Source organism: Balaenoptera musculus, chromosome 9, assembly GCF_009873245.2.
Source record: "Balaenoptera musculus isolate JJ_BM4_2016_0621 chromosome 9, mBalMus1.pri.v3, whole genome shotgun sequence".
Lineage (NCBI taxonomy): Eukaryota > Metazoa > Chordata > Mammalia > Artiodactyla > Balaenopteridae > Balaenoptera > Balaenoptera musculus.
The window spans coordinates 5,647,527-5,666,171 of record NC_045793.1 but is presented as its reverse complement, the minus strand read 5'-3'; the positions used below and the strand labels follow the sequence as shown (position 1 = coordinate 5,666,171).

General features: G+C 52.5%; 1 protein-coding gene across 8 annotated transcripts in view; it reads right to left on the bottom strand.

Annotated features, from left to right (window-relative positions):
* Positions 1–18,645, bottom strand: part of PRKAG2 (protein kinase AMP-activated non-catalytic subunit gamma 2) — a 285,917-nt gene that overhangs the window by 220,478 nt on the left and 46,794 nt on the right. Inside the window, exon 1 of one of the 8 annotated variants that reach the window (XM_036863644.1) lies at positions 15,610–15,902. The exons of 5 other annotated variants lie outside the window; for them this stretch is intronic. In XM_036863644.1, the coding sequence (XP_036719539.1) occupies positions 15,610–15,618 (9 nt within the window). In that variant the 5' untranslated portion in view covers positions 15,619–15,902. Of the gene's footprint in view, positions 1–15,070; positions 15,155–15,609; positions 15,903–18,645 lie in introns of those variants that run through there. 2 more of the 8 variants (XM_036863645.1, XM_036863642.1) reach the window with 2 other exon arrangements.

The following is an 18,645-nucleotide window of genomic DNA, read 5'->3' as shown; positions in this document are numbered from 1 at the left end:
CAAAGACCAGCGCTGGGTTTCTGGCGAGGGTTTATTTACCCACAAGTAAAATGACAAACCACCAACGGAGACTGTGGTAGCCTTGGTGTTGAACCCTCTGTGGGCGCCATCCTCTGCCCGGCCAGCTAGGTGACTCTGCTAGTCATCGGGCCTCCCACATGTTAAGTCCCCTCCATGAAGGAAAAAAGCAACCGCAAGGGAAAGTGGAGACGCTGCTGGGTGCGTCCCGCAGCCCCAAATGGCCCCCGACAGCTGCCTCTCCACCCACCTGCCTAGCGCTCCACGGGCAGCGGGGGCACCACAGGGAGAAAATCACATGCTTTGGGTCTGGGCTTCAAGACAAACTGCAGGACAGAAAACTTGAATGAGAATAAAATTGAGCCCCCAGGGAACATGTTTATAAGGTCACAGCACTGCTGGCAGCTCCGAGACACACCCTCCTCCATGCAGGGGGCTCTTATGCAAGACTCAGGGCTTAGAGACCTAATTTCTGCTCTCAACCACCTACCCAATGTGGCTCTGGGACTTGGCCCAGGAGCCAAAGTCCACACAGTTTTCAGCTCAGAATCTGGAGAATATCCAGTGTCCATATTTATAAAACTGTTTATCAAAAGATTCTTCCTAAACATTTCTGCAGGTGCCCAAAGATTCTTCCATTCCTACCTGTGGGTCACCACCTGCTCCGTGACCACATGTCACAGATTGAAAAGTACAAGGAGTTCAGGGGAAGCAGCAAACACCAGGGACTTGAATAGAACGCAAGGGCTTCTGCACTAAGTAAGCGTAACGAAGAAGGTGCTTTTATTTATTCGCTCTAACTTTCATCCCAGGCTGAAGTGGCTGCCCCAGGAGCATTTAGCCACAGTTTTCTAACTAATAGTGCCAACCCACCAGTGGATCGTGAAATCGATTTAGCGGATTATACAACCACCAAAATATAAATTAGAATAAAATAAGGATGCATCTCACTGTTTCCTAAAATTGTTTCAATTATTCACACATAGACATGAATAAAATATACGTGTTACTGCGTTGTGGACAAAAAAGTCTGAACAATTGCACACTGCATGAGCTTTGAAGCAGGGCGGGTAGATTTCAGAGGGGAGCCGACACCCCCTGTCCTTCTAGATGTCACGAGAGTGAACAGGGATGAGCACCATCTTTTTCCCTCTGTCCTGGCTGAAGCCCTCTGACCTCTCTTTGTACTTTGTGCCCAGAAATACGCACACAGAATGGAGACAGAGAATCACATCTCATCACTGTCATGGATGGGAGGTAGGCAACTCCGTACCTCCCCCTGACCCCCTTTTTTTTTTTTTTTTGCATGGCTTGTGGGATCCTAGCTCCCCAACCAGGGATGGAACCTGCACCCTTGGCAGTGAATGTGCAGAGTCCTAACCAATGGACCGCCAGGGAATTCCCACCTCCCCTTTCATCCAACCGCATCCATCCCTCCCCTGGCCCTCTGTGCAGTGGGCACTGCTGCTCTGACCCACCGTGGGTCCTGCCAACCCCAGCAGTCCCAGGTCGCCCCAGACCCAGAACAGCAGTTACAGCCCTGGGGGCAACCACCCACCGAGACCCCTCCAGAGTGGTATCTGTCAGCACCTGTGCCCCCCTGGTCCAGGCCTACTGCAGACCCCCTGGTCTCCTGACACCTAAACCAGGGAAATAACGCAGTCGTAGGGTGTCGCCATTGGAAAATGTCAGAAATCTTCCAAATTGATCCCCTTCCATTACGGGTGGGGTAACAGGTTTCCAGAGAGATTGGAGTGAGTTGCTCAAAGCCACATGGTAGAGTCATGACCGAGCCAGAACCAAATCCTGGTCTTGCAACTTCTAGCCAAGTTCTCTATCACACCGTGCTCTCTCTAGTTGACTTTGACCTTCTAGCTTACGTTTCCATTACATAAAATGATAACGACTGTCCTGCAGAGTCACAGTACAGACGGAGCCCCTAGCACGGGCCTGGCTGCCCTGTGCACCCAGGTGTCAGTTGTGATTATTACACAAGGTCGGTCATCCCCTAATTTCAGTTCTCTTGGTATCTTTGCGTCCAGCGACAAAGCTCTTGTTCCAAGTTGCCCTTTGTCATCCACTGGCTTTGTGTGAATGTGTTACTTCCTGGGATTCCTCCACGCTTGGGGTCATGGCCATTAGGGTGAGCAGCTGCTCCGGGAACTTCCGGGAGCCACAGAAACCTCAGCGCCCTCAATCTGATGGAAGGCTGGAGGGCACTCTGCACAGAAGGGCTCCAGGTGCTGTGCGTCAAAGCCTGACGCAGCAGGTACGTGGAGACCAGCAGCTCCAGGAGATGCTATCTGCCCACTTCCCCTTCCTTCCAGGGCAGGGCCTGCCCGGGGCCCCTCGGGCACATGCCAGGCACACGCAGGGCACACGTCGGGCGGCTCCTCGTGGGAACTCAGAGTTCTCAGGTAGAACAGGGGGCACTGGGGGCACACGGCATCCTCCCTCAGAGCCCAGTGGCCACTGAGGGTTCCAGGCACCCCACCTTGGGCCAGAGTCCCCCACAGGGCAGGTTAATGATGACACTCAAAACAGGCGAGTGGCTAGCTCTTTGCAAAATTTATTTTTTGGTCTTTTTTACTAACTTAGCTCCTATTGTTAAAAAAGAAGCTGAATTGAACCTATGCCCTCTCTGAGGCCTGGATACAGATTTCTGTTCCAACCAGCTGTGCTGATTGGAAACTCACATCCCACCTCTGGTCCTCAGTTTCCTCACCTGAGATAGGAGGTATTTGGGTCTGAACCCTGGAGCTCCTCCAAAGGCCTTCCAGCCCCCAAATTCTATTCTAGGCCATCCCTCCTCCTGGCACCGAGATGGCAGACTCCCTTCCACATGCCGGGTTGAGTCCCAAGGCCGTGATGGGTCACACTGCCCCTGGTGGGTGCACCCTGGGGTCAGGCCCAGAGGCGGCAGGACAAACACCTGTAAGTAGCTGCCAGGGGATGGGGGAGGGATGAACAGGCAAAGCACCGGGAATTTTTAGGGCAGTGAAACCACTCTGATACTGTAATGGTGCATACACGTCACTATACGTTTGTCAAAACCCATAAAACGTACAAAACCAAGAATGAGCCCGATGTAAACTCTGACTTTCAGTTAATAATAGTGTATTAGTTGTAACATTAGTTGTGACAAATGCACCGCTAATAACAGGGGATGCTGGAGGGGAGGGGAAGGGGGTACAAGGGAGCTCTCTGTACTTTCTGCTCAATTGTTCTGTAGATCTAAAACTTCTCAAAAAAAGAAGTCTATCCATTAAAAAAAAAGTAATAGCAGCAAATAGGCAGAGATGGCCTCAGTTCTGTCGGCCAACCAATCACCCACCACTCTGGGCCTCGATCACCCACCTCCTGTCGTTTCTACAGGAGACAGCAGGGAGCCTGCAGTCTAGCTGAGGGGCCGCCTTGGGCCGCCCCAAGAGGCCTGTGGTCATCAGTCCATGTGGGGACAGGAGGTGGAGTGGTCACTTTGGTCCTGCATCCACGGCTCTGAGTCCTTCCGGAACACAGGGGAGCAGGTGTACTGCACACGCCCAGACTCAGGGCCCTGAGGCCGCGGGGATCTCCGGCAGAGAAGGTAAACCTGGAGATGGAACAGCTAGCTGGGGTCAGGCAGCAGGAGGGCCGGGAGCAAGGTCTGCAAACCCACGTCCCCTCTCGCAGGCCAAGCCGTCCAGTGTAGACCCCGGGGCGAGGGCTCTGGCCTTCACGCTCCAGATGGAAGCAGGGGGAAGCCGGGGTCACCGGGCAGCCTCAGGATGTCTGGAGGGCGGGAGACACAAATCCCAGGGCCCGACTGGAGACCCCATGGGCACAGAGTAACTAGTGGTTCCCAGTCGGGGACTCAAGGTCACAGACCACAGCGCTAACGAATCCAAACAAGGAGTTTGCTGGGGTTTTTGTTTTTGTTTTTGCGGCCAACAAACCCATTCTATTCAAGAGGCCGGCTCGTTATATAAGGAGGGGAGGGAAGAGAAATGCTGGGTGTGAGGCCAAAGTCACCATAAGAGCAGAAACTTCTAGATCAGCTGCCACCACAGCAGGGAGTCAGGTACGCAGCACAGGGATTGTTTGTAGCTTCGCTTTTTCAAGGAAGGGGAAAAACAGCCTACTTCTCACATCCTAGGAATTGGGGTAAAAGCCATCATCTCTCAGGAAGACCTGGTCCCTGGAGTGTCCTCATGTGTACCTTGTGTCCGGAGGCCACCTGGGTCTCCCTTCGGGGTGGGATTGGGCTAGAAACACCTCCCTGTGTGACTCCCCACCATTTCTCATCTAGTCCCTGCTGGATGCTTTGGGATCTTTATTTCTCACTGAAAAAAGCACGGAAGATTCTGGGTCAGGTCCTGTGGGGACATTCCTAAGCCAGAGGACCCCTTGGGATTGTCTGTCCCCTGGCATCACCAGCCCTTTCATTTTCACTCTTGGTCACTTGGTCCTGGAAGCCTCTGGGCCACATATCTCTGCCGTTGGCGCCTACAAGGTCTTGGGGACACCCCCTCTTACTTGCAAAACACGGGGCTCCACATCCCAGGTCCTTGTGTCCAAAGCCAGTGAACTCTGACCTTCCACCACCACTGTGGGGAGCTGACATTTCCCAAAGATCTGTTCTAAACTGATCTAGGAGACCAGCGCATCCCCGGGGAGCTCCATGAAGAAGAAAGGGAAATCCCACAGGCGGAAGGGAAACCAGAGCTGCCAGGCGGGATTCCAGAGACTCCGCGTGCTCCCCTCTAGTTTGCACACGGCCCCATTTTCATGGTTCAGAGGACACAGTTAGAAGATCACGTGGCCTGGTCCTCTGTTGCCTGTGTGCCTAGCCCAGGGAACAGAGCAGCAGTGAGCAGAGACCTTGCTGGCTGAAACCTTCTGTGGTCCCTCCTGCCTGTGGGAGAAGGTGCGGCTCTCCTCTCCTGGTGTCCAGGGCACCCAGGCCGCAGCCCGGCCTTACATCTGCTTCCTCCTGGTTATTCTGCTGCCTGCACGCGGCCTGGGACACCTCTATCCCTCCCCACCTACAGACCGGGGCTCACGACCCCCCACAAGTTCAAGGTTATTATACACAAACCATCTTAAAGGTAGCAGTCAGGAAGCCAGCACTCCTTTATTGCAACAATTTGCAATTTAAAATACTTTGATGGACTTCCCTGGTGGCGCAGTGGTTAAGAATCCGCCTGCCAATGCAGGGGACACGGGTTCGAGCCCTGGTCCGAGAAGATCCCACATGCCACGGAGCAACTAAGCCCGTGTGCCACAACAACTGAGCCTGCGCTCTAGAGCCCGTGAGGCACAACTACTGAAGCCCGCGTGCCTAGAGCCCGTGCTCCGCAACAAGAGAAGCCATCGCAATGAGAAGCCCGCACACCACAACGAAGAGTAGCCCCCGCTCGCTGCAACTAAAGCCCGTGCGCAGCAACGAAGACCCAACGCAGCCAAATAAATAAATTAAATAAATAAGTAAATTTATAAAAAAATAAAATACGTTGCTGGAATATAACTGTAAGCCAGTGGTTCTCACAATGGAGTTTTCAAGGGTCCAGTGTCAAGGCCAGCAGGTCCGCTTGCCTCCTCCATCCTGGGGTTTGAGAGGCGCCGGCCGGCACCACGCTGTCCGGCTGGGACTGACCCATCCTCTTTACCCACTCGTCTCCTCCTCATCCTTCAGAACTAATGCGGGTCTCGTGGATTCATGACGCCTTTGCTGTCAAGTCCGCTGGAAACGATGTCTCACCCCACTACATTTAAAATCAACCCACTCAAGCACTGTCCATTTGCTGTTTATGTGCAAACTTTCTCTCCGTCGAGGTTGTGAGCGCTCTGAGGGCAACAGCTATGTCATCCGACTAATTTTTTGTGTGTGGATGGAAAAATAAACTCATAGGATTTGAAAGTCAAAACAAAGGGATGCACAGTTGAAAAGCTGGGCTCTTCCACCCTTGTCCCCATTCGTGCCACGCCCCCCCCCAAAGGGACCACTTTTAGCTGCACATCCAGTTGGGGTTTCTTTATGTGAGTGCATACATCAAGTATTTCCCCCCTTTCTAATACAAAGGGCTCCCTGTTATATATTCTGCTCCATACCTTGTTTATCACTGTATATGTCCAGGAGATCTTTCAAAGTCGGCACATAGGGTTTTCTGGTATCTGCGGTGTGTTCTTCTGCACGGAACACAATAGCTTCACCAGCCCCCGTCTACGTCACAGGCTGCTGCAGTGAACACTCTGTATGTTCTTCATGTTTCTAGGATCGTGTGATCGTTGCTCAAAGGGCAGCGCGGTCAGGACTTCTGACAGACATTACCATCTGCCCTCCTTAGGACTGGGTCATTTTGCTCTGGTGTAGGACAGCACCTGTTTACGCCACAGCCTCACCAATAGACAACGCTGACAGACCACCGAACTTTGGCTGGATCAGTGAGAAATGGCATCTGTGTAACCTACGTTTGTGTCTATTCTATTTAATTTTTGATGTAACCTGGAAGCACAGAATAACTACTTGAGTTAGTTAGACTTCTGAGTTCGGTGATAAGAAGTTTATCCCTGGCTCTCCTGGACTCTTCCCTGGGGAAAGAAAGCTGCCGTGTTAAAAATTCCACCGCCCTGAGACCGCCATGCTATGGGGAAGCTCAAGCTAGCCACGTGGTGAAGCAGCATGGAGAAAGGGATGTGAAACCAACCCAGGAACCAGACAGGAGCGGGAAGAAACCTTGAGAACTCCAGCCCCAGGGGCCACTGGATTGAAAATGTATGAGGAACCCCAAAGGAGAACTGCTGGGCTGAGCCAGGCAGCCCCTAGACCAGCGATGATCCCAAACCATATCCTTGAGATTTGGGGTGGTTTGTGATATAGCCACAGACGATGAGAAAACTATGTAATCTTGTGAAATTTAATTTCTCTGTGCCTCAGTTTTCTAATCTACAAAATGGGAGTCATAGGAGTTCCTGTGAAATTATGAGTTAGCATATAAATATGTAAACACAGAATACATCTGAACTAACATATAAAGAGATTATAATAATGCATGACAATTACTTGGAAAATGTTAGCTATTACTTTAAAATAAATGACTGATTTTTATGGGTAAGATGCCATTATTTAGGGGCAAAATACTATTATTGAGCCCAGTGAGTAGACCATAGAATCTTGTCTCTCAGAGCTTTGATTAGGGGAAAGAGCCAGATTCAACGGCACCCTGATAGCTGCAAGATCGGTCCCAAACTTACAGGAGAAAGGGCAGTTCAGCCAGGCAAAGTGAAGGGACTCTGTGCCCTTGGTGATGAATTAGGGGTGTAGAAAGTCCCTGTAAACTGAGAAAGCCTTTGGGGGTGTTCTCCAGGTATGCCCCTAAATTGCTCAAGTGTTGACTTCCCCATTGACTACCAAAAAAAAAATCCAAAAACCAGAGAAGCTGAGGGCGACGTAGGTCAGTGATTTCTGGTCTAGGATGGGAGATTAGAAAAAATGGCAATGGATGCTCCTGCAGCATTTCTAGTCTTTTGAAAAGTGGAAAGGGAACCGCACACTTGCCCGTGACAGCACACGCAATGAGGACGGTGAGTCTCTGCTTTTAGCTGGAATTTCATCAACTCTGGTAACACTGATTATCTAATGCTGATCAGAAGTGACTGAATGCAGAAATTATTTACTAACGAATGCTTGTTAGACAATCTTTCAGAACCGAGGGTGAACGGGAGGAACCAGAAGAAGTCTCATGGGGATTTTTAAAATATGTTAGAACCGCTGATGTATTTATCCTTTTAAACATCTGTTAAGTAGCCCCTGTGTGTCTGGGGTGGTGCTGGAAGACATTCATAGGGAAGACACAGAGCCACCCTCAGTCTCAAGATGGGGATGGGGAGGAGACAGGTTGCAGAGGGACCAGAAGGACCTTCTGGGGGTGATGGAAATGTTCTTCCGTTATCACCATTGGGCTAGTGGTCACGTGACTGCAAACTGATCACAACCCACCTAATTGTATACTTAAAACTGGCGACTTTTATTGTATGTAAACTATGTGTCAGTAAAGCTGACCAAAAAGTGACTGGTCAACCACCACCCATCCCTATACCATAGGGGAGAAAAAACAAAACAAGCAATCAACAGAATCCAAGGAAGATGTCCATGTTACTAATTCTGGAATACTGAATATGCTTTTTCAAGCAGTGGGAGTAGCATTTCCAGGAAGCAGCTGTGCTGTGTGTTACAGACCAGTTATATACTTTATTTTCTAGCAAAAATTCTCCAGTTTCAATTGCCCTCCTGGTGCCAAAGCACCTTGTTACACACATCAGATAGGGCAGAGCTGCCCCTTCTTCCCTTACCTGGGATCTGAAAGGCCAGTGTTTCACTTTCCAGAACCCAGTTTAGACGCACAGTAGCTACAGATCCAGGAGGAAAGATCTGTTGGACACCAAGAGCCCAATTTCTCCCAAAGGTAAATCCCCAAATATAAGATGTCCCAAACCTACAAAGGTGTTTACATTTCCTATCCCAAGACCCCTTATTTGGGTCAAGGCAGTATTTAAATAACCAGGAGAGATAACTCATTAAACTAACCCTTTCTCTGAGTTGGTAGGTTATTGGATTAGCTAATCTCAGAAGAGGACTCTGAAGGCCGAAGAGAGAGAAGAGAGAAAACTGGATGGTGTGGAGACAGACAGAAAAAGTGCTTGGGTGAGGTCAATTTGGGGAGCCCTGGAGGAGTCCCTAGGAGTGGGGAAGGGGATGCCCAAGGACACTCCGGGGCTGAGGCCATGATTCCCCATCCCCTCTCTATAAACTACACTTTTCCCTCCTGCCAAGTAGGAAGTGTAGGGATCACTGAGCACCGAGAACATGTGGATATTTAAATGTGATGAGGAACAGTGCCCACAGCCAGCTTATCTCATCCTGACATCTTTCCTCACTGGATTCCAGATTTTGTCAGAGTGGCGGTTGCTGAGATCCTCAAGTACCTCCAGTGTCAGAGCCTGGGTGATGTCAGGTTGGCTTCATTGTTAAGTGCATGTTAACCGGACTCCAGTTTTTTGACAGTTAGGATTCCAGATGAGGCATGGCTGGCATCTCTCAGTCAGAACCCTGGATTAACCAGAGTCCCTAGGCATTTGAGATTATTGAAAAATATTCTTTGGATTTTGTTGGGCAATTGCACAATGAGTTCCTTATCTTTCTCCATGAGTGAAATTAGAAAAAACTGATTTGGGGGAAGAAACTGCTAGACTCGGTGCCAGGTTGGACCTTGGGCAAGGTCTAGAATCTTCTTTTTGGATAAATGAGCAGGAGGGGAAAAGGTTGATTCCAACTCACGCACAGAGATTCCTCTCCTGCAAAGCTGGTCTTCAGGGCACAGAAGATGCTGTAGGGAACATCCATTCAGTGGGTGGGGTGGGACCCCAGCCCCCAGGAGATCCTGGTGCAGGTCGGGGGCAGGCTTAGAGAAACACTTGGGACTCTGGCTGAAGTCTTTTCTCCTCCCTTAGGAGACAGTGGGGGAATGGTTCCCATCTAGCCAGCAGGGGTTTGGAAGGGAATAGGGGCTGAAATGAGGAGGAGAAACAGACCAAGGCAGCAGCTTGGGGCCCCCTCCGAGCCTCTCCCGGGGGCGGAGCTGGCCAGCCCCCAAGCCAGGCCCAGTGCCCCCTGTGCCGGCAGCCGGCCTGGAAGAGGAGTGAGTCCTCCGGGGAGAGCCGCCAGGTGGCCGCTAGTGAGACCTCGAGGGGCGGGCGAGGCTGGGAGGGGCATCCTGGCCCTACCCCAGGGGATGGAAGCAAGGGGTTCTCGGCCCCAAGCAAGGCACTCTGGGCCCCGTGACTCCACCCCAGGCCAGACTTGAGCGTGTCCCAGCCCCGCCCGGGACCCTCCTTCTTCCCGAGTGCTCCCCCCCCCCCCGATCTGTGTTGGAAGGCCAACTGGAAAGCGCATTTCAAGGCTCTGTGATTTGAGCAGATTGAGTGTGGGATGACTCAGAGTGAATGGGTGGTGACAGACGCCTGCAGCAAGCTCCAAGCCAGGCCTGGCCCTTCTGGGTAAATGCCTGGCTTGGGACTTGGCTTAACGTGAAGGGCAAATCCCACCAGGGGCCAGGGGGCTCCGGGAATCTGAGCTGAAAATCGGTTCAAATCGGATGAATCCTCAGTCCTGTCCAGCCCCTTCCCACCGGCACCCACCACCCAAATCCGTGCAGTATCAGGAAGCCCCCGGCACGCCGGGCCAGAGTCAGCCTGCCCTCGCTCAGAAGGAGTGGCCGCTGTCCTGCCCCTCTGTTGGAGGTCTCTCCCCGGCACCTGGGTACTGGAAGTTTCCCTTCCACCTCTGCCTTCCTGGCCTTAAAAGCATATCAGTCCTGCTCTCTGATGAAATGCAGACACCCCGCCCCGACAGCACGTGCAGACGCCCCACCAGCTCAGTCTTGACTCTGAGACAGGAAGGCTCACCTGGCCAGTCAAGTGCTCTATTTGGGGAGGAGTTTCCATCATCCAGAAACTCGCCTTTAAGAACCGCTTGTTTCCTGCCAAAGCTGGGTAGGGAAGGGCTACGTAACAGTAATGGCAGTTAAAGAATTATAGTTGATTTTTGGATAAGTAGAAATCACCCTTCTGATCTTTACTGGTGAAAATATTTCTAGAAATGTCTTCCCACATCTCCCAGCTTTGATAAGAAGAACGGGGTGGGCAGGAGTTACCCATCAGATGTCCACGGTTTGTATCAAGCAAAGGGGCCTCCACCTCAACCAGGCCCAGAACCGTGGCGCCGGGTCCCAGGGCCAGAGTCACTCCCGTGCGGAAGGAGCCTTTTTGCCCTGATGCATCACACCTCATGTTTTGTCATCTTTTTTCCTTCCTGAGACAGTCCCACACCCACTATGGTTCATGGACGAGCCTGCTTGTTGGTCCTGGTTATTTGGAGGGTTGTGCACCGTCCCTACCCTAAGTGAGGAGAACATTCTGTCTGTTTCCTTATGACCTTTACCCGAACACAGGCCATCCCGCTTCCCCCTTCCACTGTGGACATCTCAGACCACCCCAAATGCCCACAAGTGTCGGCCCCAATTTTACTTCCAGCCGTGAAAACTTTTGAACATGACTTAGTCAGGGCAGTTCCCCATCAAGGAGAATGTCTGCCGTTTGGGTTATGAGTCTGCTGAGGTGCCTCGTCTTGTCTCTCCTCTGCCCTTGATTCCATGTCTGGTTCTCAATCCAAGAAGCCGTGAGACCCTATCCTGGGAGCCCTGGACCCAGAAGAGAAGGAGGAGCGGGCTGGGAGACAACGCTGACCACTGACTTGCAAGCCCTGGGCGGCCCGGACCCCCCAACCCTCCAGGGGTTGATGCGGTGCTGCCTGTAGCCGGCGGGCCTGCTGTGTCCCGGCCACCTCGCCGGGTTCTGTTCTCTTATTTACTGGGACCTGCACAGCAAGGGTCTAACTGAGGAGCTGGGCCATGATCACAGGCATATGGCAGACACCCTTAAAAGCAGACATTAGACAGTAAAATGCCAGCACATACCTTGCCCGCAGAGTAAAATCAAAACAGAAACCCAGGTCTAGGTTTGCTTTTCTCCTACTCTCCCCCACCTCCCACCATGCTGTATCTCAGGATGAAAGATGCCAAAGGAAATCAAGAAAGGAATTAAGATTCAAGGAAGATAATGCAACCAGGCGGCTGTGACCCTCGGGAGCTGGCTGTAGCAGGAGGGCCACACGGAGACGCAGATGACCCACCCGAGGGCACAAACTGTCCACACAGGACAGGCAGGGAGGGGGAGGGACTGGATGTGTCCGTCACCAAGGACAGGTGGAGAAGTGGCCAGACTGGAGCCGCAGGGCAACTACGTGAACCCAACAGAACCCAGAGCCCTCCAGCCTCGATTTCCTGATGAATAACCCAAGTGAAAAGACCCAGGGAACTCAGAAAACCAGGTCACTTCAAGGTCCTGGTTGGAGAGGTTCTGCTGGGCTCAGCGGGGGAACCCCACAACTGACCGCCACCTAAAGGGAGGGTCTGCTGTTCACTGAGCATCTATTACGTGCCCGGAACTGGCCCTTGGTCAACTGGTCTCATCCAACCCAGTGGTTATTGAGTTATTGTTATCTCCATTTTTAGAAGAAAAATCAGGTTCATAAAGATGGAATAATTTGCCTGGGTCCCCAGCTGGTAAGGAGTAAGGACACAGATTCAGACTCAAGTCCAACTCCCAAGCCCAGGGCCAAAGGGCTCTGGGGTTAAAGAGGAAATTGATCACACCCCTCTCAAAACTGAAATTTTAGTCATCGAGGCGAGAGCTCTGCAGTCTGTCATTAAACCGCTTTAGGGCTCTAGGACCTTAAGTCACGCTCTGGGAAAGAAGTCTGGTCCAGGCAGACACAAGGGCTGAAGGAGGTGGGGAAGCTAGAGCCTCCGGCAAGCCACTTGCCTGTAGGTCCTGCCTTGCTTTCTTGAAGTCACCACCCGTGATGAGAGCTGAGATGCGTGTTTTCATGACCAGACATTGGCCATAGGGTCCATGCAGTGCCAGGGGTGGGGGGCCACTGACCACAGGGAGTTATCAATCTACGAGAACTAAATGAACACGACTTAATACAAAATAATGCAAAAAACAAAAAGAATAGGCATTAAATTATATTAGCCCACGGGCAGCATATGAGGAAGCACTAAAGGGGTTTGGTAGGAGGGGATGGGCGTCTTGGGATAGGAGAGACTGGAATACATTTTTTTTTTCTCCCCTGCCACGTGGCATGCGGGATCTTAGTTCCCCAACCAGGGATCGAACACGTGCCCTCTGCATTGGGACCTACTGGACTGCCAGGGAAGTCCCTGGAATACTTTCAAAGGAAGAAAAAGGTTTCTGTCATTTGACAGAGAGCAGTGAGGGGCTGGAAAAATCCAAGAAGGATTCCATTAGTTAATAGCTGAGTCGATATAGTTAATAACACTGTACCGCACATTGGAAAGTTGCTAAGAGAGTAGATCTTAAAAGTTCTCATCACAAGAAAGAAATTTTTTTGGAACTATGATGGTGATGGATGTTTACTATTGTGATGATCATTTCACATTATATACAAATATTGAATCGTTATGCTGCACCCCTGAAACTAATACAGTGTTGTATGTCAATTATATCTCAATTTTAAAAACTGTGTTTGGGACTTCCTTGGTGGCGCAGTGGTTAAGAACCTGCCTGCCAATGCAGGGGACACAGGTTCGAGCCCTGGTCCGGGAAGATCCCACATGCCGCGGAGCAACTAAGCACATGCGCCACAACTACTGAGCCCGTGTGCCGCAACTACTGAAGCCTGTGCACCTAGAGCCCGTGCTCCGCAGCAAGAGAAGCCACCGCAATGAGAAGCCCACGCACTGCAACGAAGAGTAGATCCCACTCGCCGCAACTAGAGAAAGCCCGCACACAGCAACGAAGACCCAACACAGCCAAAAATAAATAAATAAAATAAAAACTGTGTTTGCTCCAAAAAAACCAAAAATCAGAAACAGCTGAGCCGCAATGAGAACCCAAAATTCACACCTCTGTTCCAGGGATCCCTGGCTATTCAGCACCATTAATTGATGACGTCAAGACCACATGTCTTTCTCATCCTGGAACGGCCAGTGCCTGGCATGTAGGACTCAAGAGATTGTTTCACTGAAGAGTTGATTTTAATACCAGCCTGGGGACCAGCCCTGAAGAGGAGCCCACGGCCTGGGATGAGGTTCCCCCCACCCATCCTCAGTCTCCCAGCCCCCTTCCCCCACCCAACTCCTCAATAAAGAGGGAGTCAGGCCTCAGGATACCTGGTTTCTCTTCCCAGTTCAACCCTTGTGACTTTAGGTGAGGCAAGAAGATTAAGAACCTTAAATAGCCTAGATTTTCAGTTATTTTCCCTGAATGAATTTAACCTTTTAACCTTCCATTTCCTCTTCTATAAAAAGGAGCTTACACCTGTCTCATAGGCTTAATAGTGGGTAAAAACAAAACCAAAAACAGAACACCCCACCTTAGACTGATGGAGCCCTTGGAAGTTTCCATGCAAACTGGGGAAGCAGCTAGAGAGGTAAGGAGCCTGGTCCTGAGAGGCCGGGTGACCAGGCCTCCCTGGGCTGTTTTCAGGGCGAGGGGTCACCTGGCTGATAGGTCAGCGGAGCCCACGGAGGCTGGTTCAAGCTCACTGCCTGTGTCTCTCCCATGTCCACGAAGCTTCATGTGCTGACCCTCCACCCCCTGCCCTCAGCTCCTGCAGGCCTCTTACCTCGTCACACCTAACAGCACCTGAGAGTCCCCCCACCGTTTATGCTTTGGGGTACCCCCTTGCTCTCACATGTAAGCCTCCAGGCAGAACCCTCTGCTGCACCCCATTGCGCCCCAGGCCCAGGGGGCGCCTGCCAAGTCCCAGCTCCTCTGCGCAGCCCTCTCCCAACTGCCCCCGACCAACCCCAAGGACCTGTCTTTCATCACCTAGAGTCTGCCACGATCCAGGGCTTGACCCCCCACAGCCCCCGAGTCTTGAATCATCTCACAGTCTCTTTTCTCCCCACTAGACTGTAAATTCAGAAGCACAGGCTCAAGCTTCATTCTATTATAACCCCCACTCCATCCCCACCCATCTCTCCCAATCACCAGGACTCAAATACCAGCAATCACGGACTCTAAGCTCAAGTTCTCACCACTCATAACCAGTGCAGCCCCTGGCTTATGGGAGGGGACTGTAGGGGGAAGAAACCCCCAGGGAAAAACCGATGTGGCTTGCTCAAAGCAGCGCGCACCAGTGCCAGCGGAGGTCGAGCCTGGGCCACGTCTCCGGGTCCAGCCCCGTCCAGCCCGCGGCTCCACTTGCGGCTCTGCGGACCCGCGCGCCAGTTCAGGCTTCTGGTTCTCAGTCTCCACCCTCCTCCTTCCCGCAGACAACAGACCAGCCTCAGCTCAGTCCTGGGTGAGGACATCTCCCATCCTCTCTTCCTCCCCTTCCTGTCCTTCCCCACCCTCCTCCTGTTTTCTGTTTCTTCAATGCATTTCCCAGAAGTTCAAAGCAACAAGTACGCTTTCGATAGCTCACCCTCCAAGGGCAGGAGACCAGCCAACGCGAGTCTGTGGTCCAGGGCCTTCCCAGGGACCGCGGGGCCATGCCCAGGGGTCCCTGAAGCATCCAGATCCTTTCCGTTTGGGACAGATTCAATCAGTGATGACTCAGGGAAGGGAGAGGAAAAGCAGGGAACGTCAGACTCGAAGATTTCAGCGAGGGAACTTTCAGGCGGGTGGGGGGGGGGTTGTGTGGGGAGACCTCGCACTCAGGCGGGTGGGAGGGGGAGGGGGGACTGAACTCAGACGGGGAACAGAGATGAATGCGCCCACGCACGTACATGCCACCTTCACGAGTGATTCTCTGAACCACCAAGAAAAAGTTACGTAAGGAGAGAACACACAGCACCCAGGTAGGGGAAGAAACATTCGGTTCGGCCTGGAGGTGTTTAATTGAACAAGAGGCTCCCGAGGAACAAAGCGAGGATTCAGCATCCGTCTCGCATACGGAGGAGACAAAGCATCATGAGAGAACAGAGCTCCCCCCTCCCCGTCCCCACCCCCCCCACAACGTACAATCACCATGCATGCGGAAATCCAGCTCCGGGAGGTCTGCTTACTCAGCCCCAAGTGGTCCTGGAGGTCTCCTCTTCCCCGGTGCTCATCAGAAGTGCAGGGCTGGGAAGCGCTGGCTCACAAGTGATGGGGGAGACACAGCGCCCCTGGCTCCGAAAAATCCTGCCGCCTTGCTCGCTCCAAAGGTCCCCGAGAGAGGGAGGGTTTCCCAGCCCCCTCAGCACAGGCGATTTCTAGGGTTCAGCTGCTCTCCGAGCCGCCGCCGCACGTCTGCAACAGATGGGGACCGGGCTGGGTGTGTTCCCAGTCCCCAAAGCAGCGCAACAAGCGATGGCAGCAGCACGGGCTGGCCCGAGACGGCGCAGGCGGCAGCCTTGCTGGCCGGAGCTCGCGACGCAGGCAGTGCACGGGCAGATCCCCTCATTGACGGGACTGCAGCAAACTGTCCTTACCACCGTGTCAGGGGCTGCCGGGGAGGCAACTCCTTACTACACAGGCAAGGGAGCAGGAGGGAGGGCCCAGCAAGGTCTTTTAGAAAGGCAGCAGGACAAATGCAGGCGGGGGAGGCGGATGATGCCACAGCCGATGGCATCTGAGCTCCAAGTCCTCTGCCAGCGCAGGTCCCCATCTCCCTTCGGAGGGAAGCAGCACGATGGCTTCAGAGACCTGGACTCCCTGGGGTTCCCTGCTCTTGGAATACAGAGAATGCCGCTTTCTCTCTGGCAAGAATGATGGCTGAGGCCCTTCCAAAAGGCTCTGCTGATCAAATTCCCATTTGAAACCCCAGACCCTCAACCCTGACCAGACCACCTGCAAACAAACATCCAGAAGGCGACATCGTCCCTGCCTGTATCAACCTTGTCCCATTTCCTGTAATTCTGACGTTGACGTCTGAGGCCTCACTGACCCTGGAGGGACGGCCCTCCCAGGGCTCGCCAATCCCTAGAGACAGTACACTGCTCCCCTGGGAGCATACCTTTCTCATGAAAACCAGCAGATGCAGAGCCCACAGCCCCTCACCTCTTCCATCCGGCTCTCACCCCTCCATGGACCAGACGACCAGGGGTGGCCCCTGCACCCAGAGCCCCCAGAGCTGAGATTATGCAAACTCACCAATCCTATGCCTGCTCAGCTGCCTCGGCTGTTCCTTCCCACAGAAACCACATCTTCCCCTGCTCCTCCTGCCCCCTTACCCCCCCTGTGCTTCCCCTGCGTGGCGCGGGAGCCCCATAATAAACTTCTTCCAGGTGGCAGTCACCCTGGTGTCACCTGAAATACCTCTGGGTCCTCCCAGACCTAAACACGAACATTCTGCGACAGCAGCCCAGGTCCACTTCTCTGAACCTTAGTCCTTCCTCTGAGGAAATAGCCTGAGTGAGACACGCTTGCTCTGTACATCTCCCAGGGCTGCTGTTGGGAAAACGGATGAGCAAGCATTTGGACAAAAATAAGCATCGGCTTGGGACGTGAGGGATTATTCTGGGACCAGAGGGCAGTGCTAGCGTGAACTCACGGTTTGGCAAAAAGCTGGCGCCAGCCACACCCTGGGCGCAGGAACGAGGGGTCCACCGGGGACCCCAGCCAATCACAATAGTTTCTCCAGCTGGTTCTGGAACTACCCTTGCTGGGTTAACTGGGCTTGTTTTATTTTCTGAGTGCTTTATTCCAAAGCAATACAAACAAGCTTGAGGCAAAAAGCCTAATTAGTTTTGCTTGGAATAGCTGGCCATGCCAGGGAAACGGGCTCCCCCAGCCAAAGTGGTCCAAGGTCTGCTACACTTAGAGACAAGCGCCTGCGAATGACTTATGGGGCGTGAGTGACTTTCTGCAGTTCTGACCGCCAGCAGGCCCAGGTCTCAGGTACCCGGTACTATTCATTAGAGACGGAGAAGCACAAAACACTGTGCTCCGGCTGCCAAGCTACCACCACGAACATGGCCAACGTCTTCTCCTGCGTGTGTTCTCGCTTCCAAAATCTCCACTGACCCTTAAAGGCTCACATCTCCTCTTCAGGCTCTGAGCTTTTTCACCTACTCTCCTGAGAGGGTGGAGGGTCAGCACTCTTGGAGGAGGAGCCCCAGGAGATCACAGATGTCAGCAAGGCCGGAAGACCATTGTCGGTCCTACCACTGGTCTCGGGGATATTCCTGCCTGTGTCCCATCCCCCCCGATTCGCCGGCCCCCAATTAATCTTCCTAAACACTGCTTTCCAACCATTACTCTCAGCACCCTCACCAGATCCAAAATGACAAGGCAAAACCAAACTAAAACAAAAACTAAAACACTAGTTCCGTATCACCTACAGAACAAACCCAAATTCTTCAGGGTGCTGTACCAGGCCCACAGGAGCCAGGCCCGCAGCTATCCAACCTTCCCACCTCGTGGGCTTGTGCTAAACTGTCACCCAGGGTTCTCATGGGTCCCCCTCCCCTCAACAGGCTTCGCAGGCATCTGTAGGTTATGACCCGGCCTTTCTCATGGAATTGATTTCTTGAGTGTATTTTTCGTGCTGGCATTTACATACACTATCTCAACCTGCACAGTAGGTAAATGGGTAAAATACTATCTATTGTATGAATAAGGAAATTGTAGTTCAGAGAGGCTAAGTCACCAGGGTTACAGACAAACCAGTTGCAACGCGGGGACCCAATCACAGGTGCATTTCCCTCCAGTTCTGACAGGTTCACACCCCACCCCCTTTTATCTATTTACTTTTGCTTATTTGTATCTTCTGGGTTTTCTGTGGCACAGGCTTATTACTTGTGTAATTAAAAATAAGAGGAATGTGCTTGCACTCTCAAAGTGGGTAATTCCCCTTTTAGGGGCTTGGCCCTAAAGAAAATTCGAACTGCAAACAAAGCTTTCTGCACAAAGAGAGTCTGCAGCAATGAGGAGGCCCAGATGCCACCCGAGTGCGCAAGGAGCGGGGAGGTCTTGTCAAGGAGGCTCGGACAGAGCCCCATGCTGCGCTGTCAGGAAATCACAGTGGCGACGTCAGAGAATTCCAATGACGTGGGAGGTGTGGCAGGAAAATCG